The sequence below is a fragment of the Trichosurus vulpecula genome, chromosome 4 (assembly GCF_011100635.1).
Source record: "Trichosurus vulpecula isolate mTriVul1 chromosome 4, mTriVul1.pri, whole genome shotgun sequence".
In the NCBI taxonomy this organism is placed as follows: Eukaryota; Metazoa; Chordata; class Mammalia; order Diprotodontia; family Phalangeridae; genus Trichosurus; species Trichosurus vulpecula.
In genome coordinates this window covers 390075358-390103075 of record NC_050576.1, presented here as the reverse complement: position 1 = coordinate 390103075, position 27718 = coordinate 390075358, and the positions used below count along the sequence as shown (strand labels likewise).

The following is a 27718-nucleotide window of genomic DNA, read 5'->3' as shown; positions in this document are numbered from 1 at the left end:
AAACTGGTGCCAAAATACCATAACAGTATGACAGTACAGGGAAGATAGAACAAAAATAAGTATACAGAACAATATCGTCATTCCCTCCTCCATCAAATGAGGCTCAAAATCTTGGGGTAATGGGCGAAGGTCTTGTCCTCCATAGCTTCTTCCTGCTGAACTTGGGTATAGAGCTGTCCCTGCCCAAGAGGTCTAGAGTCTATTTCGAGAGGTCAACTGCCTTTCAGTGTACTTTTTGTGTTGTAGTCATGCTTGATAATGTTCTCCTTGTTTTGCCTTCTTTAAGTTTGAAAAAGTCTTCTTTTGTAAAAATCTTCTTGTATTTCTAAATTCCTTATATTGGCTGTTATTTATATTGTTTAGCTTTTCTTCTATTGATGGGCACCTTTTTGTTTTCAAATTCCTAGCTACCACAGAAATGCCACCACAAATATTTTGGTATTGATGGAACTATGTCCAAAAAGTTATTAAATTCTTTCCTCCCTCCCTATATTTCCTGGAAACTATATTGGTAGAATAAATATTTGTTCTGGTATTTTTTCCTGTTTAATTAAAAAAAAGACCTTTAGGAAGCGATTCCATTCTCTTCTTTGGAAACACCTCAGTTTCTAGGATTTCCTTCTCTCATAAAGTTCATTTTTGTTAACCCTATTTCTTCTTTTTCATTTAAGTCCATTTTACTTTTTTTTGTAAATTATATAGACAGAAGTTTCTTGTCAGATGTAATTTAAAATTTGTTTTTTTTTCTTAAATGAAGTAACTCTGCTTTTAAATAAACTTTAACATTGTTCTTTTCTAGGTGCTATAGAAATAACTGAAGCAGCCCTTGTAAGAGATATTTTATACGTCTTCCAGGGAATAGATGGCAAATACATCAAAATGAGCAATTCTGAAAATTGCTATAAAGTTGAAGGAAAGGTATAGTTACATATTGCAACATTTGAAAAGGAAAAATGTCTGGGGCCTGCCTTTGGGGTTGTGTAATACGTTTTGGGGATTAGGGAAAAAGTGACTTATAGAAATTGATGTGATGGTGCCCACGCTCATAGTAGGCTTTGTCCCTTAACTTGTCTTGAAATGTGGGATTCAGGCAGTGGGTTGGGAGAGCTGATCTTAGAAATTTACTTGCCTTTGTTTTTGGGACAGATCAAGACAATATTCAAAGCTGGCTTGACTATAATGACTAGTTTGAAGTAGTTTTTTGTTTAGTTGAGTACTTGGTCTTCTATTTTACTTCTCACTAGTGTAACTCTACCTTTCAACTTTGAGTACCAGTGCCACAAAGTTTGATTATGTTGTTTCTGATGTTAGTGTCTTTGCCACTGATTTGAGATTACATTTGAGGCACAGATAGAATTGTTTTATTTTATCCAGTTAATAAAGAAGAAGGGAAGATGTCAGCCCAGTATTTCATCCTTTCCTTTAAAAATCGACCATGCCAACTTTGGTCACATAAACCATCTAAATGGACTTGGGGCCAGGTAGAGAAGTAAGTGTACATTTGGGTACAGGTTGCCAGTTCCTTAGGGGGATGACTGAAGAATGGATTGCACACTAGTTATAGAATTACAGAGAAATTCATTCAACAAATAATTATTGAGCAGGAGCAAGAAGGAAAAAAAAGTGTGAAGTACATAATCTTTTCTAATATTGTTTGAGAATGAGTCTTTTAAAGCCAACCTATGGGGCTATTTTATCATTATCTTTAAACTATTTATCTCTTAGTCTTGTGTCTACTTGATACATTTACGTACATTTTTAAGGATGATGTATTTACTAATTTTAGTTTTTAACCTGTTGAAGCAATTTATTCCACCTTCAGACTGCTATTAAAGAGTTATCAGCATTAATACTTGAGAAATGTGATTTTAAAAATTCTAGTTTTTAAACATAGATTTTTAATTGTTAACTACTGGTATGTTGCATTTTTAGGCAAACCTAACCAGATCTTTGAGAGATACGACAATAAGACTTGCTGAGTTAGGATGGCTGCATAATAAAATTAGAAAATACACCGACCAGAGGAGTTTAGATCGAGCATTTGGACTTGTAGGTCAGGTATGTTTATTACAAATATAAGTACTTTTTTGGTTTCTTTCACTTTGAGAACTGCTTCCTCCCCCTTATTTCCCACTGTGAAAAGGAAAAGAATTTGATTCAAAATCAGTATTTCTTAAAAAAACTTTTTGATGCAATAGCTAAGTGAAATGCAGAGTTGCATGTGTAGGTTTTGCTTGTATTAAATATCAGAACCATGGATTAAAAAAATCTGAGCTGGGGCTAGTCTATTCATTCTGAGTCTTAAGTGAACAATTTCATTTATACATGTATCGAGCAAAAAAGTGACATTCATGTTTTCTGATTCAAGAAATTCAAGCAAAGTGTGATAGGTATGGGAGAGAGCAAACAAGCACTTGTTAAGTACCTGCCATGTGCCAGGTACTATGCTGAGCTCTTTATGCAGATTATCTCATTTGATCCTCACAGAAAATCCTGTGAGGCTGATGCTATCATTATTTGCAGTTGAGAAAACTGAGGTAGATAGAGGTTAAGTCACTTGGCCACAGTTGCACAGCCAGTAAGTGTCCAAGGCTGTATTTGAACTTAGATCATTCTGACTCTAGGCCCAGTACTCTATCCACTCTGTCACTGACAAGGATATAAAGATGAGAATAGACACATTTTTCTTTCCTCAAGTAGTTTATAATTTAATTGTGGGAAGGGGAGAGAGTGAGCTATGTACACAGGTAAGTATGATAAAAGGTGGAATATGATAGGGGCAAAGAAAGATCATGACAAGCGCTCTAGGAAAATTGAAGAAGCAAAATCATTGAATTTTAGAATTGATAGGGGCCTTAGAAATCATTTACACTAACTCCTTCAATTTTCAGGTGAAGAAATTGAGGCCCTAAGAAGTGAAGTAGAAAAGAAGTCTAAATTTGCCTTTCAAATATTATATATTTATTTAATACATTATGGTATACAGTAGCTACCCAGGTTGATTTGTAAATGTAAACTAAACAGAGAAGTAATTTTTATTACAATTCATTAATTAATTTAGTGTCAGTAGTTTTATTTTGAAATTCCTGTTTGTGCATTGAAATATCCTCTAGAATCAAAATATTGTAGATGAGTTGTTTTGCTCTTGATTAGCAGTGTGACTGGGTTTTTTATTTAATCTGTATGGAATTAATTTTTGTCATCTACAATACAGACTTACATTAGATGACTTCTGTCTTTCTCAGTTCTAACATTCTGTGATTTTATGAGCTTCTGTTACTACTTACTATAGGGAAATTGCATTGAACTCTTGATAATTTCATTGTAAATTATTCTAGTTTACATCTTCCTGATTCAGTCCAGTTTTTTTTTCCTAGGTTGCAGGTGTGTTTGAACCATGTGTTAGATACAAAGCAAGTGAAACACCATGATAGCATGATGAAAAAAACTAAGCAGACCTGTGCGAAAGATTTTTTTTTTATTATGGTTTTCAGAATGCTTTCACATGTTCTGTCTTTTGATCCTCTGAAGAGTTTCATGAAGTAGACAGGGGAAATGTTGTTATAAGGAAATGGAGCTTTAAAGAGGTTAAATGAGTTACCCAAGTCACATGGTTAATAGATGACAAAGGTATTCCTAATGTTCTCATTCCTAGTCCAGCAGTTTTTCACTCTTAAAGTTTAGTTTTTATATTTTTTGCTATTTTAAATAATTTCTTTGTAATTCCTGATCACTAGAAAGGAAACTGTATAATACAGTGGGTAAATCCATAAATACTTTAGTCATGCCTATATTCGATAACCTTGATTTTATTCCTATTATTTGAAAAGAAAGTGCTTCCTGAGAATTGGAGATATTTTCATTTTTATATAGTGGCCTCATTGAGCCAAGGCAGGAGAAAGTAGTTTTTCATTTCTCTAGAGAACTTCTATTCTCAAATACATTTAATGATGTATTATATATGTTATAACCTAGCATATCTTTATTATGCAATAGTATTCTCCACTCTGAGTCCTACTCTAATTCAGCCTCGTGGCCAGCAGTGATCCTGGATTTTAGAAGGGCGTGACACCAGAACTCAAGCCTGGCAGATTCTCCCAAGCTAGAAAGACTGCAAACATTGATCCAGAGACAGGGTGGTTTTTATTGGAGGACCTGGGAGAGGCCGATTACCAGAGAGGTGGCCACCAGTGGATGAATCTTTCAGTGATATAGATGTGGAGACACTGTTGATCTTGAGGGGATTATACTTGTATCACTGATGGGAATCTCCATACTGATAAAGTCTTAGGTGCTTGCAATCTATTAGTCTGGAAACATTTTTAAGCATCTACTCTGTCCCAGGCACTCATGCTAGGTTCTAGAGATACAGGTGTACAGAATGAGATATAATCCCTGTTCTCAGAACTGATGTATATGCGTATACACAGAATAAGTACAAGGTAATTGTTGGGGAGGGCACTAGCATTTTAAAAGATTAGGAAAGGCTTAATGCTGTAGACTGAAGGAAGAGAGGGGTTGGTTGAGGTATATGTGAGTAAGGGAGTGCATTTCAGGCATGGAGAATGGTCAGTGCAAAACTTTGCCACGTATAGTATTAAGCTATGACTGATATAATGCTAGAGAGTTTATAAAACACTTGGGGGGCAGATAGGACAAGGGGTATCATTTCATGTTACATACGAAGAAGCTGAGGCTTAAAGATGTTGAGTTATTTGTGCTCAATAACTAGTAAATACTGAAGTTAAGTTTCAGATCTAGACTCTCAACTCTGAATTCATTCCTTGGAAGTAAGCTTTGTGTCATTAATGCTGGTTTTATAAGAAAATCAGTATACTCACATTCTCTATGTTCTTAAAACTTATGAGATTAGTTACCAGTCAGTTCAGGAATGTCTTTTAGTTGATTTTTTAAAACAGTGTTTGTTTTTGCCTTAAGATTTGGTAGTAGATTGGAAAGGTGAAGATGGATGATTTTAGAGAGGAAGAGAGAGGGATTTTTATTTTTGAAACGTAATGTGATGGTTAGTTCTCAAACTAGTATTGTTAAATTTCCAAAGAATATTAGCTCTTGAGACAAATTTTTTTACATATTAGTGTTCTTGAAAATACCGGCTAATATACATAAAATTCAATGAATGTCATCTAGCTTCTTTCCTTTTTTTTTAAAGTTCAGTTCAGTAATTTACCATAATGAGAGACTTGGATGAACTAATTTGATCTCATTGGTTTGGGTATTCTCTCCTCTGTTGAAGACCATGTCTTTCATCTTGTGTAATTCTGCCTCCCACCTGTATATCAGGAATGGTTTTTTAAAGAAGAGTCAGAAAATGCATTGGAAGCAAAATCTAAAAAAGGCAAGCCTCAAATGACTTCACAGAAAAAAAATGACCACTTAAATTGACTCTTATTTTAGTAGACTGGAAGCAACTGCTTACCAAAATGGAGATTATTTTAAAATCATCTGTCTGTGCATAGTCAGATAATCAACTCGGAAGATGAAGTGCCAGCATTTAAATTAATCTTTTAAATAGTCGAAAAACTGATTCTTAGCACTTTTTGTTCCCTTTTCTACTACCTTGTCAACTATACTGTAGAAGCAGGAGAGGCCACGTAAGACTGAGGCTCATTTACTACTTTTTTGTGTCATGGATCACCATAGCCAAAAAACCCATCCTTTAGTGGACAGCTTGCTGCTGTTGAGTCTCGCCGTACTTAGCTAGTTGTCAGAAAGTTGTTATGGTTTGTTGCTGGTCCTGTACTGGAGTACTTTCCAGCCTGGTAGAACCTGACAGAAGTTATACGGTAGTTTTTAAGAACCCAGAGTCGCCTTCACATCATCATGAAGCATCACAGGAGGACTTTTGTGGAGATTACTCTAGGACAATCATTCTGTCATCATTGTCATTATACATTTATTGACCATTGCTGAAGTACTTAGTATTAGAGTGCTTTACAGAGATTTAAAATGATGGGCCCTGAACCACTGTATACTGTTGGAATAGGTTTTCAGTTCTTCAGTGGAAATGCTTGCCTTCTATAGAAAACATTTTAAGCATCTATTAAGATTTCAGGCTTTTCAAAGGTTGTCATTTCATTTGACAAATGTTTGTTAAGCAGCTATTGTTTAATAACATGTATATAACATATGTACCTATATGATAATTACTGATATATAATAATAATAATGCCTAACGTTTACACAGTACGTTAAAGCTTACAACGTGGCAAGGAATTAAATGCATCTAAATTCATACCAAATCAGGGCATCTCAGTTTGGGATAGTTTTCATTTTTAGGAAATTTTCATTATTTTTAACTAAAATCTATCTTCCTGTAATTTTTCTGCCTGTACCTCCTGATTCTAGCATCTGGGCCAAGTAGAATAAATTTAAGCCCTTTTCTACCTTACAGTCTTAAAAGTAATTGACTTCTTAGGGAGAGTGGGTGAGAAGGGAAGAGGGGAGAGAATTTGGAACTCAAAGTTTTAAAAACATGTTCAAAAACAAAAAAAAAAAGTTTTCGCATGCAACTAGAAAATAAGATACACAGGCAATGGGGCATAGAAATTTATCTTGCCCTACAAGAAAGGAAGGGAAAAGGGGATGGGAGGGGAGTGGGATAATAGAGGGGAGGGCTGACTGGGGAACAGGGCAACCAGAATATATGCCATCTTGGAGTGGGGGGGAGGGTAGAAATGGGGAGAAAATTTGTAATTCAAACTCTTGTGAAAATCAATGCTGAAAACTAAACATGTTAAATAAATTTAAATTAAAAAAAAAGTAATTAAAGTATGTTATGTTCTGTCTTTCTCCATTCTCTCTTGCCTTAAAATAGCCTTTTATTTCCCATCACTACTAATATCAACTCATTTTTATATGACATGTTTTTCAAACTGTTTCACCATCCTTATTGGCCTCTATGGTTGAGCTTATCAATGTCTGTTCTAAATGGTGAACAGAATTTGACATTACTTTGGAATAGGCCTGACCAAACAAGAACCTAGTTCTTGTTTGTGTAAAACCCTTCTCCTTTTTTAAGCAGGTTAATGTTTTGTTAATGTAGGCTGTGTGTACGTTAGCCTTTTTAACTTCCATGTCACACAATTGGTATTAAAATTTCACTGAAACTTTTTTTAAAAAAGAATAATAGATTTTTTTTAGCAGTAGCTATTTTAGCCTTTTTCTTGTACAGTTGATGTTTTGAATTTGAGTTCAGAACTTTATGTTAACCCCTACTAAATTTAAATTTGTTAGCTTCAGGCTAGTGGTTCTAGCTTATTGTTCTAGCTTGTTGAGAACTTTTTGGAGTACTGCGAGTATATTAGTCATCAAGCATTATTAAGTGATTACTTTGTGCCAGGCACAGTGTTAAGTGCTGGAAGTATAAAGCATTCCTTATTCTCTCGCACTTCACATATTCATTCATTTATTCATTCATTGGGGCAGCTAGGTGGCACTGTGGCTAGAGTGCTGGGCCTGGAGTCATTTAAACTTGAGTTCATATCTGGTCTTAGATGCTTACTAGTGGTGTGACTCTGGTCAAATCACTTAACCTTGTTTGCCTCAATTTACTTATCTGAAAAATGGGATAATAATAGCATTTACCTCTCAGGGTTATTGTGAGGATCAAATGTGATGATAATTGTAAAGCAATTAGCACAATGCCTGAAATATAGTAAGCATTATATACATGTTAGCTGTTATTATTCTTTCAGTTGTCAGCTCTTGTGTTGCCTCTTCAACATCTTTTATTCATTACCTTTTCTCTGTTCACCTCCATCAACTCTTGTCCGGACCCTTACAGTAGTCTCCTGATTAATCCCCCATTCTCCAGTCTTTCCCAGTTCTAATCCATCCTCCACCTAGCTACTAAATTGATATTGTTAAATCACGGGACTGACTGTCACATGCCTGCTCTACAAGCTCTGTTGTTTTGGATCAAATATAGACCCCTGTGTTTGACATTTTTAAAATCCCTTCCCAATCACCATCACCATCATATGGCTCAATTTCAGAAATGGAAGTGCTTTTCCTAATGGCAGTGACGATAAAGAAGATGCATTACCGTCTATCCTGTTGTACCCTAAGGACCACTAGGCCTTTCTATTGTATAGTTGCGTTTTACACTTCTATACAGCTAGGTCCCAATTAGTGCAAATAATAAATCTCCTGAAGTGGTAGCTTTATTAGAATTCAATGCATATTTCCATTGGGCTGGAAGCAATGATCATATTTTACATAATTATAACTTTGATAGTACAAATTCAAATATATGCAGCCACTCCAGAGGATTCATTATTTATACTAATTTTTTCTCCAAATAGTATGTGTCTCGAAAGCAGAATTGACTTTTCTATTTATATTCCTATTGCTTTGCATATAGTAAGTACTTAATAAATGCTTTTTCATTCAGTCATCTGGCTGTAGTCTTCTTTTCCAGACTTAATACATATTATTTGACTATGCAATTCTCCTGCTAAAAAGCTTGAGGGATTCTCTTTTGCCACTAGGCAAAATTATAAATTTAGCCCACTATTTAAGGCAGTTAGTCCCAAATATGTTTCTTATTTATTCCATTATATTCCTTTTACTGCATTCTATGTTCCAGCTAAACTGGGTTACAGATATTCCTTGAATGTGACATTTCCCCTACCTCCATGAATTCATGCAAGGTATACCTCCATGCCTAGAGTGCAGTCTATCTTCATTTAGTCAGCTAACCTTTATTAAGTGCCTGTGACATGCCAGGATCAGTGTAAAGCACTGGGAACATGCAAAACAATAAATCAATTTTTAATCCTCAAAAAATTTATGCTACATCAGGGAGAGACAGCATATACATATATAGTTATCCCTTCCTCGTCACAGGGGTTGGGGTGCCGCCTGCTGTGATCTGGAAAATCTGCATAACAGTTTTTGGCCATCCTTTTGTACCAGAAAAGAAGTCTGAATTTTTTCTTTTTCTTTTATGGGGTGTTTATAATACCTTATTGTAAAATTTGGGCTGATATTATACAATATTGACACATATTTTAAGCATTTCTGAGCTTCTAAACTTTTTCTGTGTTGTCTGCTGTCCATCGTGTGTCATCTGTGGCTTCTGCAAAACTCCCCTAAAATTCCCATTTAATTTCTTATGCCAACCTGTGATATATTGCAACTGTGATGGGGAAAGTTGCAATGTGGAAGGAATAACTGTGTAAGTATGAAATAAATGTGACGTAGTTAAATACAGACTAGGGAGAGACTACAGCTGGGTGGTGCAATGGATAGAGCGCTGGGCTTGGAATCAGGAAGATTGATCTCCATGAATTTGAATTTGGCCCCAGACAATGGGAGATCCTGGGCAAGCCACTTAACCCTGCTTGCTTCAGTGCCTCATCTGTAAAATGGACTGGAGAAGGAAATTGCAAACCACTCTAGAATCTTTGCCAAGAAAACCCCAAAATGGGGTCCTAAAGAGTTGGGCATGAATGAAAAAGACTGAACAATAATAACAGCAAAGTTAGGGAGAGGGGACATTAGCAGTTGAGGGAATCAGGAAAAAATTTGTTTAGAAATCTTGATCTACATCTTACTGGAAGTGAGCAGTCCTATTAATATAGGTGAGAAAAGAAGTACCTCCCAGGCACTGGGGATAGCCAGTGCAGACTGGTGGAAGAGTACCCTATGGAAAGAACAGAGGGAAGTCTAGTGCTTTTTTTGGCTGGAGTGTGGGGTAGGGATAGAGGTGATGTATTATGGGGCTGGAAGGATAGGTTGGAGCTAGGTTGTGAAGGATTTAAACCCAGCTAATTTCTGTTTAGTCTTAGAGGGACTAGAGAGCTACCAGAATTTATTGAGTAGGAGATTAATACATTCAGATCTGCACTTAAGGAAAACTCTGGCATCTATATAGAGAATGGATTGGATTGAAGAGAAACTTTAGGAAAGGAAACCAAGTAGGAGGCCACTGTAACAGCTTAGGTAAGAGGCTCTAAGGCTCTAAGGACTTAAACCAGGGATTCTTAGCCTTTTCTGTGTCATAGAGCCCTGTGGGTTCAGAGAAAGGATACGTCTTCCCTTCATGGTTATGGGGGGTACCCTGACGAGCTGGAGGTGGTTTTCTAATGACATTGTCTTGAACCTCCACTTGTGTGCTTCCTCCCAAGACAGTTGAACATCAATCTGGTTAGCCTCAAGTAACTTTTAGAAAGGGGTGTTTATTAAGGTAGTTTAGTAAGAAAGGTTGGTATAAAATATCCCTCCTAAAAGTCTGTGACTCTTACAAGAATATATAGAGTCCAGGGGAAAATGGGCTCAAATTTATGGAGCGCAGGTGGTAAAGGGATAAATTACAGATCCTAGTTGCTGGTTATCCTTTTCTCTCATTCATGATATACTCAAGAAGTTCCCCTTGAATGTGGTGAATCTTGTGTCCAGTTTTCCCTTGACTCATAATGCAGACAGTGCTGCCAGCTTCTGCTGTCCTTAGGATACTGCTAGGATACTGATGGGAAGATGGGAAATCTGACATTTTCCAGACCTTTGAAAGAGAGAGGGTGGAGAGGACAGGAAGAATTAAAGCAATCCAACTTGGAGGTGAAGTTGAGAGGAGAGTGATTTTATGATGTATCTTTTTTTTAATATAATTTTGAAATTTAATTTTTATTTTCAGTTCCAAATTTTCTCCCTCTATTCCCTCTCACACTCATTGATATGTTAAGAGATATCATACCCATTATACACATAAAGTCATGCAAAACAAATTTCTGCATTAGTCTGTCAGTTGCATGTTTGGAGGTGTATAGCATTTTATATCATCAGTTATGGCATATATTAATGAAGATTTAAACCAAAGTGAATCTCATGTGTTATAAAATTTAACATAATTTAAGAATGAATTAAGGTGAAAACCACAAGATGCTATTGCTTCAAAGACTTCTATATAATTAAGTATATGAATATTCTAGTCTGCTTTAAAAATTATCCTACAAATAGATTTGTTGTACTTTTTTTTTCTATACAGAGCTTTTGTGCTGCCTTACATCAAGAACTTAAAGAATACTATAGACTACTCTCTGTTTTACACTCCCAGGTAAAATGACATTTAGATTTTTTCTTTTTAGTTCCCTACTATTTAGTGTTTCAAATGCATAATAACTGTAGCTGGGTAGAATATTTTAAATTAGATTTTTTTATTATCAGCCCGTTTTAAAAATAAAAATCTTGTTTGCAAAATTTTTCACTGTGGCTTGGAGAAACCATCTAGTTTTGGCATATTCCGTTCCATTTTAGGAACACATTTAGGAAATCCTATGGCATAGTTAAGGTTCCTTATTTCCCTATATTTAATGCATTCTTTGTGTCTTGAAACAATTAGTGGACTTTCCCCAAACTGAGCCCTTACTTTTGTCATTTTCTTCCTTAAAAATATTATCTTTTGTTTTATTATCAATTATATTTCCTTTTATGTCCCTTCCCAGAAAGTGATCATTTTTAACAGTAAGTACAGAATTGAACAAAAAAAGTTCAGTAAAACTCATCCACACATCAAAAAACATCAAGAATGGATTTCATAGAATCAATTTAAATAAAACAGGAAATTATGTAACACATTAGTTAAGTTTTTTGAAATGATAGTTCTTACTTTGTGTCTCTCTCTTTTATTCACCAGCTTCAGCTAGAGGATGATCAAGGTGTAAATTTGGGACTTGAAAGCAGCTTAACACTTCGTCGTCTCCTAGTCTGGACATATGATCCTAAAATAAGGTTGAAGACCCTTGCAGCACTGGTTGATCACTGTCAAGGTCTTTTTTCATTTCTTAGAAAGTATTCTTCTCATACTTGCTCCATCTTAAAGTCAATAAGGCTTGTAATACCATTTAAATTACAAATGAGTGGCCAATTTGCATCAGTGGAAGGAGTTTCCACAGGATAAGTTTCTTGCACAGATTAAATTACAGATCCAAAACAAAAAATAAATGAGCTCTCACAGAATAGAGTAGAACCTTCCTAGTCCTGAGAATCTTCTCAGTATTGCATGAAGGATTATAAAATAAAATCCAGTTAGAAAAGACTGTAGTCTTATATTTTCCAGTTTGAATAATTTTAATTTCTTCTACTTTTCTCTGTTGTTCTTCCTGACATTCTTTTATTTTGTACCTAAACCTCCTTCATGCTTTCCTTCTTACTTTTGAGTTCTCTTCAAAGCACTGTATTAGGGAATATAAAAAAATTTGCCCTCAAAGAGCTTGTCTAGTACAAACAATCGTGAGTTCTGGTGGCGTCTGACAAGTATGGAGTATGACAAGAAAGACTTATTTCATCCTTTTGCTGATATCTATAAGCCTAAGGCTTTATAAATATTGTAATTATATATAGAAACATAAAATATAGTATAATGAAGTACTCTCAAGAAATTTCTGGTTATCAAGAAGTTAAAAATTATATTGAGTTATAAAAGCATTTCGGTAAGGATTTTATCAGCTAATTATTTGTCTATCTTTTTGCAAGGTGTATACGGATTTCTGTACTGAAGAATTTTTGTACTTTGGATCAGTGATTTCGTTGTCATGGGTATTCCCTCCACATTTTTCCTTCTTCTGTAATTTTTGTTGCGTAAAAGCTTTAGAACTTTGAATTGGTGATTTCGTTGTCATAGGTATTGCCTCTGTATCTTTTCCTCTTTTATGATTTTTGTTGCACAAAGATTATTCTTTCTACTAGTTCCTTATAAAGGATCTTCCTAATGTACTGAAGGGTCTCTTCTAATACTTTGAATATGTCAGGAGTACTGTTGTACCACTTGATTGTTCATCTTTCATTTTCATTTCTTTCTTATTATTGATAATATCTTTTATTTGACTTCTTACATGTAAGTCATTGTTTGCAACATTCTATAGCCTGTTTTATGACCACTATTGCCTTTTGAATTGTTATTTTTAGTCCTCTGAGACTGTATTATTCTAGATTTATCAGGAAAATAGTTTAGAATATTGGTATTAAAGAGATGTGCGATAATGAGCAATTTGGGGTAGTTCAAAGTACTGTGCCATTTTCTAAGTGCTCCCCAAACCTAATTTCCTTTACCTGTTCAACTCAGGACCTAGATCCTTGTCATCCACCTACAATGCATGTCCAAGATTTTAATGTTGATAGACTAGTGTAGGAAGCTGATGGTTCAATTGCACTTAATAGTCATAGGCATTTTTCATCTGCTTTGTCTTTTCAACATAGATGGAAAAGATTAGTCTCTATTTCATTACTGTTGATTTCATGTAGGCAGGTCTGTAAAGATCTAGGACTTGATGCAGTTAATATGTCATCTTTCTTTTTAAAATTTTTCTTATTAATTTATTTTTAGTTTTCAACAATCACTTCCAAAAGATTTTGATTACCCCTGTCCCTCCCTTCTGATACCCTCCTTCCCTTCTCTCATCCCCATCCCTTCTATTTTCCTGTAGGGCAAGATAAATTTCTATACTCCATTGCCTGTATATCTTATTTCCCAGTTGTTCAGAGGGAATGTCAGTGGTAATTGTTTTTCTTTTGACTAGCAATCCTGAGGGTCTTCCCTTCCCAGTTTTATTTATTTTTATTTTTTTATTCAAGGGGCCATCCCTTGACTCACTCCTTAAGGAGGCCTATTCGCTGAATGGGCATTACCTCACTGAAAGTGAGAACCTGAAAAGGCCTTTGCCTGAAAGTGCCAGTTTCTCCCCTTGCATCCTGGGCCATCTCTAGTCATCTTGATGAATATTAGACCATTGGACCCAGATGGCTCAGGAGGAAAAGTGAGGCTGGTGACCTCGCACAGCCCTCCCTCACTCAAATCAAAGTCAGCTGCAAATCATGGCATCATTTTCCTGATGTCATGGTCCTCTTCAAAAACGAAGGACAAATGTAACAACAGCCTGTTTACTTTTTCATGTTTCTCTTGAGTCTTGCATTTGAAAGTCAGATTTTCTAATCTTTTTATCAAGAATGCTTGAATGTCCTCTATTTCATTAAATGTCCACTTTTCCCCTGAAGGATTATGCTGTTTTGCTGGGTAGGTGATTCTTGGTTTTAATCTTTGCTCTTTTGACTCTGAAATATCATTTTCCAAGCCCTCCAATCTGATATTGTAGAAGCTGTGTTATCCTGATTGTGTTTCCACAGTACTTGAATCATTTCTTTCTGGCTGCTTGCAATATTTTCTCCTTGGCCTGGGAACTCTGGAATTTGGCTACAATAGTTATATATTTTTTGAATTGATTTTTTAAAGAGTAATTTAATTCACTTTTAGTTTTCCAAATTCAGTTCCACAAGATTTTGAGTGACAAATTTTCTCCCCATCTGTCCCCTCTCCCCCACCCCAAGATGGCATGCATTCTGATTAGTGCTTTCTCCAGGCTGCCCTCCCTTCTACCACCCCTCCTTATACCCTTCCCCCTTACTTTCTTGCAGAGCAAGATAGATTTCTATACCCCATTGCCTGTATATCTTATTTCCAAGTTGCGTGTAAAACAATTTTTAACATTTGTTTTTAAAACTTTGAGTTCCTGATTCTCTTCCTTCTTCCCTCCCTACCCACCCTCATTGAGAAGGCAAGGAATTGAATATAGTGTTATACATGTATCATTATGCAAAACGCATCCACAGTAGTCATGTTGTGAAAGACTATATTTCCCTCCATCCTATCCAGCCCCCCATTTATTATATTTTAATCTTTGACCCTGTCCTTTTCAAAAATGTTTGCTTCTGACTACCCCCTCCCCCAATCTGCCCTCCCTTCTGTTATCCCTCCCCCTCCCCCTCCATCCTTTTCCCTTCTACTTTCCTGTAGGGTAAGATACCCAATTGAGTGTGTATGTTATGCCCTCCTTAAGCCAAATCCAATGAGAGTAAGGTTCACTCATTCCCTTTCACCTCCCCCCTCTTCCCTTCTATTATAACAGCTTTTTCTTGCCACTTTTATGTGAGATAATTTACCCATTCTATCTCTTCCTTTCTCCTTCTCCCAGTATAGTTCTCTTTCACCCCTTAGTTTTTTTTAGATATCATCCCTTCATGTTTAACTCACCCTGTGCCCTCTGTCTGTATATATATATATATTCCCTTCAACTACCCTAATACTGAGAAAGATCTCATGAGTTACAAATATCATCTTTCCATGTAGGAATATAAACAGTTCAACTTTAAGAAATCCCTTATGATTTCTCTTTCCTGTTTATCTTTTCATGCTTCTCTTGATTCTTATATTTGAAAGTCAAATTTTCTATTCAGCTGTGGTTTTTTTCATCAAGAGTGCTTGAAAGTCCTCTATGTCATTGAATGTCTATTTTTCCCTCTGAGTATTATACTCAGTTTTGCTGGGTAGTTGATTCTTGGTTTTAATCCTTGCTCCTTTGACCTCTGGAATATCATATTCCAAGCCCTTTGATCCCTTAATGTAGAAGCTGCTAGATGTTGTGTTATCCTGATTGTGTTTCCACAATACTCAAATTGTTTCTTTCTGACTGCTTGCAATATTTTCTTCTTCACCTGGAAATTCTGGAATTTGGCTACAGTATTCCTAGGAGTTTTCCTTTTGGGATCTCTTTCAAGAAGCAATCAGGGATTCTTTCAATTTCTATTTTACCCTCTGGTTCTAGAATATCAGGGCAGTTTTCCTTGATAATTTCTTGAAAGGTAATATTTAGGCTCTTTTTTTGATCATGGCTTTCAGGTAGTCCAGTAATTTTAAAATTATCTCTCCTGGATCTCTTTTTCAGGTCAGTTGTTTTTTCCAATGAAATATTTCAAATTGTCTTCTAATTTTTTATTCTTTTGGTTCTGTTTTATAATTTCTTGATTGCTTGTAGAGTCATTATCTTCCATTTGCTCCATCCTAATTTTTAAGGAATTATTTTCTTCAGTGATCTTTTGGACCTCCTTTTCCATTTGGCCGGTTCTGCTTTTTAAAGTGTTCTTCTTCTCATTGGCTTTTTGGACCTCTTTTGCCATTTGGGTTAGTCCATTTTTTTAAGGTGTTATTTTCTTAAGTATTTTTTTGGGTTTCCTTTACTAAGCTATTGACTCGTTTTTCCTGATTTTCTTGCTTCACTCTCATTTCTTTTCCCAGTTTTTCCCTACTTCTCTTAGTTGATTTTCCAAATCCTTTTTGAGCTTTTCCATGGCCTGAGACCAATTCATATTTTTCCTGGAGGCTTTAGATGTAGAAGTTATAGACTTTGTTGCCTTCTTCTGTTTGTATGTTTTGATCTTCTTTGTCAGAAAAGATTCTATAGTCTGAGTTTTTTTTTTTTTTTATGCTGTCTGCTCATTTTCCCAGACAGTTACTTAACTTTTTAACTCTTTGTTAAGGTAGACCTCTACTTCAAATGTGGAGGGTATACAGTCCCAAGCTTCAAGGGTTTTGGGCAGCTGTTTTCAGAGGTACTGCTAGGGAACTGTAGTTTTTTAATTCTTCTTAGGTGGCATGATCAAAGGAGAGGTTTTACTCCTCTCCTGGTCTGTGAGTGACCTCAAGCACTTTTTTCTGACTTGGAACTGTGAAGAGGATTCCTTCTTCAATGCCACCACAGTTTCTACCACTACAGTCCTCCTCATTGCCCCAGGACCACCACCCAGGACTATGACCCAAATCCAGGCAAAGCAAAGCAAGAGAATCCTGCTTCAGCACCAGCAAAGAGATTGCTGCAATCCCCCTCTGATCAGCCACTTGATCCTTGCACTGTCTGTGGGCAGAGAGCTCTGGAAACAGTCACTGCTGCTGCTGCTACTGCTACTGCTACTGCTGCCCAGGGCTGGGACCTGATCATGCTCCTCTTTCTACTCTGGGGCTGGGGCTGGGGCTAGACAATACTCTTTTCTCACCCACACACTTTTCCTGCTGACATTTTAAGTTATCTTTAGCGTTTAGGGGTTGAGAGGTCTGGAAACTGTCACAGCTGCCAGTGATTCAGTTCCCTGACACCTGTTCTGGCCATGGCTGTGCCAGCACGGCCCATGCTGGACTCCTCTTCCAGCCCAGTACAAGAAACCTTTTCTGTCGACCTTCCAGGTTGTCTTGGACTGGAAATTGTTCCTGTCATTTTGTGGGTTCTGCTGCTCTAGAATTTGTTTAGAGTCATTTTTTACAGGTTTTTGGAGGGGTTTAGGGGAGAGCTCAAGCAAGTCCCTGCTTTTACTCTGCCATCTTGGCCCTACCCTAATGTATCATTTTTGAAGAGGAATATTTGGAGAATCTCAGTATCAATAGGGAATCCTTTTACTTGGACTTTGTGTAGGATAGCTTTCATTGCCCTGTAGTGTACTCATGTTACAATTAGTTGTGTGACTTTCAAGATATATTCTTTAATGAATCTCCTTTGAAATTGTTTCTTTGGCTCACTTTTTTTTCATTATAGAAATCACCTGTATTCTTATTTTTATATTATAAATATAAAAATATAATAAAAATTTTAAAAAATAATTTTTTTAGTTATGTTTTATTTTTTTATGAGGTGATGCTTCTTAATGATGGAGAATGTCATCATCATCTTGTGTAATTTTTTGCGGATACATTTGTCCTCTAAATAAATGTTGTCCTTGGTTGCCTGTATTTCATCTTGGGTTTGCACTTTGGTGTTTTCTGAGCTTTTTCAGGCTCCATGTTGTGTGGCTATTTCACTTTGGTTAAATGTCTCCAAGAAATGATGAAGGTCAGAGTAAGTTTCCATGTTGTTCATTTTCCATTTTTCCTATTTTGTTTGCTTGTTTAACCAGGTTAGGCTGAAGCGGCTGCACATAATATTATTCCCCGCCCCCCACCCCCCATATTTATTCTTTTTCTTCTTTGTTGGTCACTGAGCTAGCCCACTTAAGAGTCTGATAAAACTTTTCTTCCCATTAGGAGTGTGATGGAACCCATGAATAGGCCTTGTATTTCAAGCCTGGGTGGAAGACAGGGAAACCCAGTCTTCCAGCATTTATGATTATAGATATATCTTTTGAATAGTTTATAAACATTTTTGCCTCCTTAAAATTTCTTTATCTTGAATCATATTTTTCAACAGTTTGTTGAACTAGTTGCCATAAACTTTAGTTAATGAAACCAGAGTGTAAATTACTTGAGAATGAGGACTTTTATTTTGTATATCCTGATCACTTAGCACAGTGCCTGGCACATGGGTGTTTAATACATGTTTGTTTATTAGTTATATCTACAAGGAACCATTGCAGTTTCATATTTTTATACCTTCCAGTATCTAGTATACTTGAGTCTAATTTCTATCTTAGTAGGAAAGTGAGCAAGCTAACACAAACTTTTATTCCTTTCCCTTTATTGATCTGTTGTCCATAATCTAATCTTAAGAGAATAAGAATTTTTAAAAGAAATATAATTGAACTAATCAGTAATAATTAGAGGAAACATCGCCTCATTTACTTTTTTGTTACTAAATTTGCTGTTTATGAAATTTTTGTGTGGAATAGAATAATATTTACTGATTCTGTAATTTAAAATATAACCCCTAGAACAAACAAAAGAGTGAATGTAATTAGGATTTATTACATAAAGTATTAAAAAGTCCTATCTCAAGTTACAAATGTGGATATTTCTTGTATTTTCATTTGAAAAATATCTTTTTGACTTGAAAAACATACATTAGTTATAAAATGTTTTCATTTAATAGACATTTTGGGTATTGCTTTTCCTGACCATAGTGTTTTCACAACTATCGTATAGTTTAATCCTAAATTTTTCTTTATCAGAACGTCTCATTCTCTGAAGATTTTACTATATGTTGAACATTTAATTCTTCTACTTTCAAGTGAGATATTTTAAAATACTTGAGGATTCTTAAAAACTGTATAAATGTAAGGTACTCTTAAATAACTATAACGATTCCTTCCTTTCTCCCTCCCTCCCACCCTTCCTTCCTTTTTCTTACCCTCCTTAACTCCTTCCTTCCTTTTCCCCATCTTGCCTAGGCTGGAAGTGAAATGACTAATCGCACTCATATTGGCACAGGAACTTTGACCTGTTTTATTTCTGACCTGGGTGGTTTTGTTCCCTCCTCAGGTAAATCTGGTGGTCCCTTGCTCCTGGGAGCTCATCCATTAAAGCTAACCTTAATGTGGCCACCTGATTAGCATAGCCCATCAGCTTAGAGCTCTTGAACTCAAGAAATGTGCCAGGCTTACCCTCCTTAGTAACTGGGACCACACACATGTGCCACCATGCTCAGGTCAAGCTCATTCTCATCGAATCCTTAGCTTCTTTCCACCATAAAATGTCCCCAGACATAACCTCTGCCACTTTTTTCCTCTGCCTGGAATGCCACCTTCTATGATCTGCCGTTACCCAAGACACAGCTCAAGAGCATGGACTCTGGAGTAGGAGATTATGGATTCAGATCCTACCTCTGATGCGTACTACTTTTTGACTTTTGACCAGGCATTTATTTTCATTGGGTTTCAGTTATATCATTTGTAAAATGAAGACATTGGGCTAGATAGCCTCTTTTTAGCTCTGGATCTATGATCCTATAACCCCATGAAAACTTCTAATTACCTCAAAATATATTTTCTTTATTTGGAATTTCTTAAGCCTTCAGCCTTTTTAGACTTTGGCACATAGTATTTCACAGAACTTATCTGTTGTTCTAGAACTATTTAAAAAATTGTTTTGTTCATTTTTTTTCTCAAACTGAATTGGGAATTCTGAAAGGGAAGGTCTATGTTCTCCTTTTGCTTTTTTTATTCCTTAGTGCAGTGTTGTTCAAGCCAGTGCTTGGTTATTAGTAAATGCTTATTGAAAGAGTGAGTGAATGAAAGTTAATAGATTTGACTGTGTGGGGTTGGAAATTTTTTTTAAAGCAACAGGAAGTCCTAGTTACCAACATGGCGAAAAGAAATCCTTAGATTTCTGCTGAAACAGAAGTCTAGTTTCACAATTTAAAAAAAATGCTTACACCTTTTAATGTTAATTAAAACTTTTTTTCGTTGTTGTTGTTTAACCTACTTTTTTTTTCTGTAGTTGCTTTGTGACTAACAGTGTGATTTGTAAGTATGAAGTTTCAGTTTGAAATATCAGGACTGTTTATATGTAGAAATATGATTATGTCCATATGTCCATGCATACAGATGTCCAAAATGAAAATTAGTCCTTTGAGGGGTATTTCCTTTTTTCCATCATTTTGATTTCAGTTCAGCTCAAGAGACATGTATTAAGAGGTTAAGTCCTTTGTGTGAACAGGAAGTTGCGGGGAGGACATATTTAGAGATGACTGTGGTACATTTTTCATTTTTTCTGTGGAGTCCAATACTACCTTAAAAAATAACCTTTTTATTCTTCTGATCAACCAAAAACACTTTGAAATTCCATTTTAAGTGAATGTTACAATTAATTGATTTATTATGTTTTTCTTCATCTGGGAAGAAGCACAGACTGTGAATTTATGCTTTTGTTTTGAAAAGTTAAACTGTTGGGGAATGTAGTGACCTGACTTAGAAGCAATAAAAAATAGATAGTAGAATAATGTGTCATACTTTAAGAAAGTCTACAAATCTTTGAATTTTGTTTATATTTTAAATGGAACTTAAAACATTTTAAAAGTTTGGTGCAATTTCATGTCAAATTTTTAACGTCTCTTAAGTATTAAGCAAAGTTAAAATGGTCAATCAGTGATTTCTTATAAATAATAGAAACTAATTTTAATTATTATTAATTTGAATTATCCTTGAAGAGCACTCTCAAGAAAACCTAAAATTATTTTCATACTGGCAGCATGGGTAAAAAATTATTTGCAGTGCTTTCCATGAAGATGAAAATTTGAAATTTCAGAATCTAATGCCATCTTGTATATCTTCATTTAAATATTTGTTAGCAACTTTACTTTTGTTGAGTCTACATTTTAAAAGACTTGAATTTTAGCTTGTAATCAAATGTAATGAGTCTCTTCAGAAAGAATTTACTATTTGTGAATAATTCAAGGTAATATAACTTTCCACCCAAAAATAGCTCAAGCAGTATTGAAAAATCACAATTTAGTTATGCGAATTGAAAGAGAGACTTTAGTTGCATAGCTTTTACCAGAATTAAGACTATTATTAGGTGATCTTTCTCTTTGGTCAGTTTTAGTCATACTTGCTACCTAGCACACATGTTAAAATTGATCAGTCTTGATCTCTAAAAATTAATGTTTTTCCCCCAGGAAGGAAAGGTGGCGAACTAGCTTCAGCAGTCCATGCCTATACTAAAACAGGAGATCCATACATGAGATCCCTAGTACAACATATTCTCAGTTTGGTATCGCATCCTGTTTTGAATTTTCTTTACCGTTGGATATATGATGGAGAGCTGGAAGATACATACCATGAAGTAAGTAATGATACAGTATTTTCAGGTATATAATACCTGGGAGGTAATTAGCCTTTTTACTGTCATTCATAATTTTTACTGTTATATTTCCCTTAATATCACTTTATATTTTTATAGGGCGTTGTATTTTTCAAAATACTTTGCTATCTTATTATCTCATATTCATACATCTTTGAGGTTATTAGAATTCAGATCTTATCTTAGTTTTTATAAGTGTAGAAATCAGAGTGCTCAAGAGATAAGTGATTTGCCTGAGATTACACAAACATTTGGTACATAAAGTTTGAGCAGAAATTTTAGTGTAAGCAGGTTATGTCTTCAGGTGATTCTGAAGACACTTGGGTACTCAATGAAAGTCCCTGTTATATCTGACTTGAGAAAGTTGGGAGTCAGAGATGCACATTTGAAGTTGTCTGAATATCAGGTTACTTAAAATTCTCTGAGCCTTCGTTTTTTCATCCCTAAAAACAACACCACTTAGATGCTTCATGTATGACAACATGAGAATGATTATGGACTAATTTTAGAAATTTAGGTAGTGCAGTGAGGTGTTTTGATAGGGTTAGGATTTAGGACACCAGGGTCTTTGCCTTTCTTTCCTTTTTCACTAAATATTGCAGTATTGCATTTTTAAGTGTAAATAAAAATATTAGACAGCCAGACTTACTGAAAAGAACAATTGAGATGAAGTTGCGAGACTTGATTTCTAGTCTCAGCTCTGCTACTTGAGCCTGTATCCTCTCCTTTTGTGATTTTCTTACTCCATAGCTTCAGTTATCTTCTTTATTCTTATGATTCCCACGTCCATATATGTATCCCTGATTCTTCTGATCAACTTCACTTCTATATCACTAACTTTATGCTAGATGTTCCTTAGGCATGTTAAGCTCAACATGACCTAAATGGAACATTATTTTCCTTAAGCTTACCTCTCCCTCAAACTTTGCTATTTTGTGAAAAACACCATCATCCTTTTGGTGATGCGGTTTTATGTCCTCGATACTGTCCTTAAGTCTTTCTTCTCCCTCATCTATTGCAGTTAACAAATTTTCCAAGTCTTAGGGATTTTACCTCCACAACATTTTGTCTCTCTGATTCTCTCCTCTTAGATTGCCATTACCCTATTTTAGGTCTCTATCACCTCTCAGTCTTCAGCTTTCAGTTTCTCTACACCATCTGCCATACTGCTAAAAAAAATCATCTTCACAGGTATAAGGTCTGACTATTACGCTCCTCAGAAACTCTTAAGTCCAGCCTTTAAGACTTTCTCCATTCTGGCTCAGTTACCATGCCATACCCATTTAATGTTACTCCTTTTCATTTTAGGCAAACTGGAATAGCTATAACCCAAACTTGACAATCTGTCTCCTACCCCCAGCTTTAATATAAGTAAGCCATGCCCAGTGTCTTCTATAGGCTCTCTTCATTCCTCCCTCTCAGAATCCCTGTCTTCACGCAGTGCTGTCAGGTAACATGCTCGGTTCTCTGTGACTCTTTTCCTGATTCACCTTACTGCATTGTTGTTAGTGTTCTCTCTTCTTCCTTACATTCCTTCATATTTACTAGCTATGTTTATATTCCTATCCCTGTATCTTTTGACAGCAGAGGTCATCCTCTCCTCCTAGATAACTTCTCCTTTTAGCTTTTATGGCATTGCTTTCCAGGAGAAAGTAAATTTTTGAGGTAAATGACTTTTTTCTTTTATCCCCAATGAAGGATTGGAAATTATATAGCATGAATTTGTAATGCATTCTACTGTTTAACAGCTCACAACTAGGGGTTGAGATTTCAGATATTTCAATGTTAAAATAAATTTAGTGAGAGAGATCCTTCATTTTTAGTAGCTAAATGTGAACTGAACTTTTATTTGCTTATTAATAAAAATCTTAGTGGAAGAAATGGAATTTGAGCTAGAGTTTTACATTTGACTCATAACAAAACTTTCTAATTCATCAGATGTGCCAACTTAAATTCTTCCTTCTTGGTTCTTAGCTGTTATAACTTTTGTGGTAGTAGGATTTGGTAGAGTATTTCCTTTGTTAGAGTTATCTTTGCTACTTGTTCTTTATTTATAGGATGAGATGGTAGCTATTTTGAAAACAATTATTGATTATTTAATATGAATATTGTGGCCTTTTAAAAAATTACAACCATATTACATAATTTTAGTTTTCTCATGGATCATTTATAAGCTTGCTGGAATGTTTAGAGCTGTTGAGGTAAAGAAAATAGAATTGAATGCATAATTCCAGGATGTTGATATATTCTTATTGTATTGTCATATTTTGTGTACTTAATGATTGTGTATTAAATGTTACTTTTTGAGAAAGAGTATGACCTAGTGGACCACAAATGAAAAGCCTTTTATTTATTATTTTATTGACATTGATTTATTTCGAAATATGGAAATATTTGTAAATGTGTAGCTATATGTATTTATTAGCAAAAGGTAAATAATTATACTACATATAAATGTTTTTCTGAAAATATAATTATAATTAAAAATAATAAAATATTGTAGAATGTGTAACATCGTTCCTAATTTTTTTTGGGCGGGGGGGTTAGCTATTCCCAAAGTAGCCAACTTAGCTTCTTTGGATGTAGTTACTAAATTCTGATTTTCTTTCTTAAGAGGAACATAGCTTGAATTTTTTTTTTATCAATCTCATTTTTAAAAAATGAGCCTTAATCTAGAGTCAGGTCTTATTTAGTGATAGATGATCTAATCTCTGTGTTATCCAGACCTTTTCTTCCCCCTCCTAAATACCTTGAGGGTATGTGTGTGTGTGTGTGTGTGTGTGTGTGTAGGATGAACCTAATGAAGATACTTCCAAATTTACTAATGTTTTTGGTGGAGGCTTAGTGATACTGGGTTGATAACACAAGGATATCATAAATATGGAATGCTTCCTTAGGAACCTCTTTGTTTCATCCCACTCTACAAACATAGCATAAAGAAAACAATACCTTATTTAAAATAATAGCACATATAAATTATACTTGACATTAGGTTTACCCTGATTTGTGAAGTTATAGTGCTAGATTTGTGAAACTTTAGTGTTGGGTCTCTTTCTTGTTAGTCCAGGAGACCATGAATACTATTCTTTGTATATTTAAATGGAATACTTCATTCATTTGAGTAGCTTTTGTTCTAATGGCATATATTTACAGTGTAATGACAAGCTGAGTGCGACCGTTCCACGGGATGGATAGTTTGTACATTTATTTAACACTGCTATTTCAAAATTATATATTTTTAGTAGTTTGAACTCTATATATGATGTAGCTAACTGTATTTCTTTGTGCCTTTTGAGAGGTAGCATGCTATATAATGTAGTGAATAGGGTGTTGAAACTGGAGTCAGGAGAACTAGATTTGAACCCTAACTCAGACTCTACTGCATAATCCTGAGCAAACCCCTTGACTTTTCTCGGCCTCAGTTTCTTCATCTGCAAAAAGGAGTAATAATATATGTAGCATTTGCATAATAGGATTATTGTGAGGATCAGTTGAAATGATGTACATAAAGCACTTTGCAAATCTTAAAATGCCAGTAGGAATTGGCTTCATATCCAGCCTTAGATCTTATTAGTCATGTAACTATGGATAAGTCACTTAACTTCTCCTAGCCTCAGTTTACCTATCTGTAAAATGAGAATAATAATACTTGTATTACTTCACAAAAGTATTTTCTTTATGAATGCTATATAAGTATGAGTTGTTACTATCTGGGATGGGAGATGGGATGGAATTTCAATCTTTGCTTCCCACAATGTCAAACAGCTATGGTCTCTGTTATGGCTTATGTTTTTCAATTATAGACTTCTAATGAGTTGCCATGATTTTACAAATAGCCATTTTGGTCTTTGTTTATTATTATTAGTAAACAGCATTACTCTTGTTTTTAGCCTATTGTAGGATTTTCTTTGGTAAAATACCATTAAAAGAAAATTGTAAATAATGCCCCATGTATTTTACATAAAAATTAGTACTTTTTTCCTTGTTAGTTCTTGTGTTCATCTGTTTTATGTGTTTATTTGCTTTTGTATGGTTTCTAGGATGATGTGGCTATCAATCTGTACCATGATATTTTCTTTAGTTGTATTAGCTGTTTCTCCTAGTAACACAATATTTTTAGATGGTAGAAATTGATCCTTTTATCCCTTCTTGATTACATAGATTATCTTTTGACCCTTTTCCTCCCTTATATGGGAAAATTTTCTAGTTATTCTGCCAAAATTTTCCATTAGCTTGACTTGAAGTATCTCAGAAAAGCAATAAAGAAGAAATTCCACTTTTAGTAATAGCTAATATTTATATAGTACTCAGATGTTCCAGGCATTGTGTTAAATGTTTTACAATTATTATCTCATTTGGTCCCCACAACAACCTGGAGAAGTAGGTGCTATTATTAATCCTCATTTTATAGTTGAAGAAACTGGCAAACAGAGGTTAAGAGACTTGCCCAGGGTCAGATAGCCATTAAGTGTCTGAGGTTGGATTTGAACTCAGATCTTCCTGACTCCAGGTGTTGGCATTCTACCCATTTCACCATTTGGCTGCCTACAAGGGTATACCTATTTTGTTGATAGAATAACTTATAAATCCTCTCTATTGGTCATGATGATTATATATATGAAGCAGAAATAAAGTGACTTAGTTATCAAGATTGTTCAACCCCTTGCCAAAGCTGAAAAGAAGTTAGGCATTTTGAGGATGAGAGGAGAGAGAGAGGAAGAGGAGAGAAACAGAAGGAAGGAAACTAGTGTTGTATTTATTTAGTTTAGAATAGATGATTTCATGTTGAACTATACTTATATACAGAGGTAAAAAAATTTTCATCAATTTCTTTTGAACATGAAGATCTGTGAAATAGAGACAATCAGATTACAGAACTTCAGAATTTGCCTTTGAATCCGTTTAAGACTTAAGTTTTTATTTCAGCACTTTTTTTCCAGCCAAGAATTACTCTAGTTTTGAAATTTTCCCTGTAAAAAGTCTTTTATTATTCAAAAAAGGGGTGACCAATCACCCATTCTTCTTATCCAAAGGCTATTTTATTTTCTCAAGGTGTGGCCTTTGGAGAAATCTCTTCACATTAGTCATCTACTTGATTGACAAGTTGAAGTTGGGATCTTTTAAGGGTCTGTATTAATGGATCTGATTCTTAGAAACTAAGTTGCTTGCTAAGAAAATTACCCTTTTTATTTCTGTTTTTAGTAAGAAGGCCTTGGCATTTGTCCAACAGTTAATGAGAAATCATGGTACAATTATGTTTTTTTCTCAGTTCTTTCTGTGTTTGACATAATGGTGAAAATTAAAGAACCTTGAGTGGAAAATGCATCAATAAAATAAAAGCATATCGCAATTATATTCTGACCTTGATTTTTTTCTCTATAACTATATATTTTTCACAGGATTAATTATAATCTAAAATGTACCTATGCCTCTTTGTGTTTGCAACTAGATGTTTTCTAGGTAGAGTAATTGCATGTTACTTTGCCCTTAGATGAAGCAATGCTTTCATAACTTCTAAAGATGACTGAATTGTCTGAGGTTTTTTTCTTTTTTAAATTAAATTTTCTCATTGTTCACACTGATAAAAATCCGTCTGCACTCCAATTACCAGGATAAATTAGTGTGTTGTCTGTAAAAACTAGCTCTTCTGTTTAAATGAATAGCAGATAAATACTGTAAATGCAATTAATCTAATATGCTGAGTGGCAAGCTACAGAACAATGACACGTATAGTTTGTTGGTTGAGTAACCTTTTAGATTACTCTTGCTGGGCTAAAGGTTTTTTATTTTTATAGAATATAATGTAATCTACTAAAGCATTGATAGCCTCATGCAATCCCTTATGTCTTTCAAAGTGGACTTTAGTTATATATTCAAAATTAAATAGTTAATGTAAACCAAATAAGTCTGCTTTAAAATTTTCCTTTCTGATGTCTAAATTTTTGGCATTGACTATGTATTAATAATTGTTTTGACAAACACTTTAAGTATCTGTAAAGATGAGGAGTTTTGGCTTCAAGTGATTTGCTTTGTTCGTTTCTTTAAAAAAAAAAACCTTTAAGGTGTGTATTATCAATGTCTACTGTGAGTGGAGTCTTAAATATGTATATCAATTCATTAACTAGCTAATAGAAGGATTAAACACAAGACCATGACCTTATTAGCACAATCTGAATCTATATAACTACTATGAAGGATAGTGTTAGAAAATACCCTTTATTCCACTAAATATCCTAGGCACAGGTATAAGAAAACATGAATGAATGAAAAAAAATTAAGTACTACTGTGTGTTAAGCCTGGTCCTAAGGATTGGTGATACAAATACAAAAGTGAGAGGGGGAGAGTAAGCTACTGGGTGGATGGTAAAA

At 34.9% G+C, this 27718-nt stretch overlaps 1 protein-coding gene across 1 annotated transcript in view; it reads left to right on the top strand.

Moving 5' to 3' along the window:
- TUBGCP3 (tubulin gamma complex associated protein 3) overlaps positions 1-27718 on the top strand; it is a 167796-nt gene that overhangs the window by 69020 nt on the left and 71058 nt on the right. The window contains exons 7-11 of the mRNA XM_036757300.1: positions 800-918; positions 1933-2058; positions 11009-11077; positions 11657-11789; positions 21165-21331. Of these exons, the coding sequence (XP_036613195.1) occupies positions 800-918; positions 1933-2058; positions 11009-11077; positions 11657-11789; positions 21165-21331 (614 nt within the window). The remainder of the gene's footprint in view (positions 1-799; positions 919-1932; positions 2059-11008; positions 11078-11656; positions 11790-21164; positions 21332-27718) is intronic.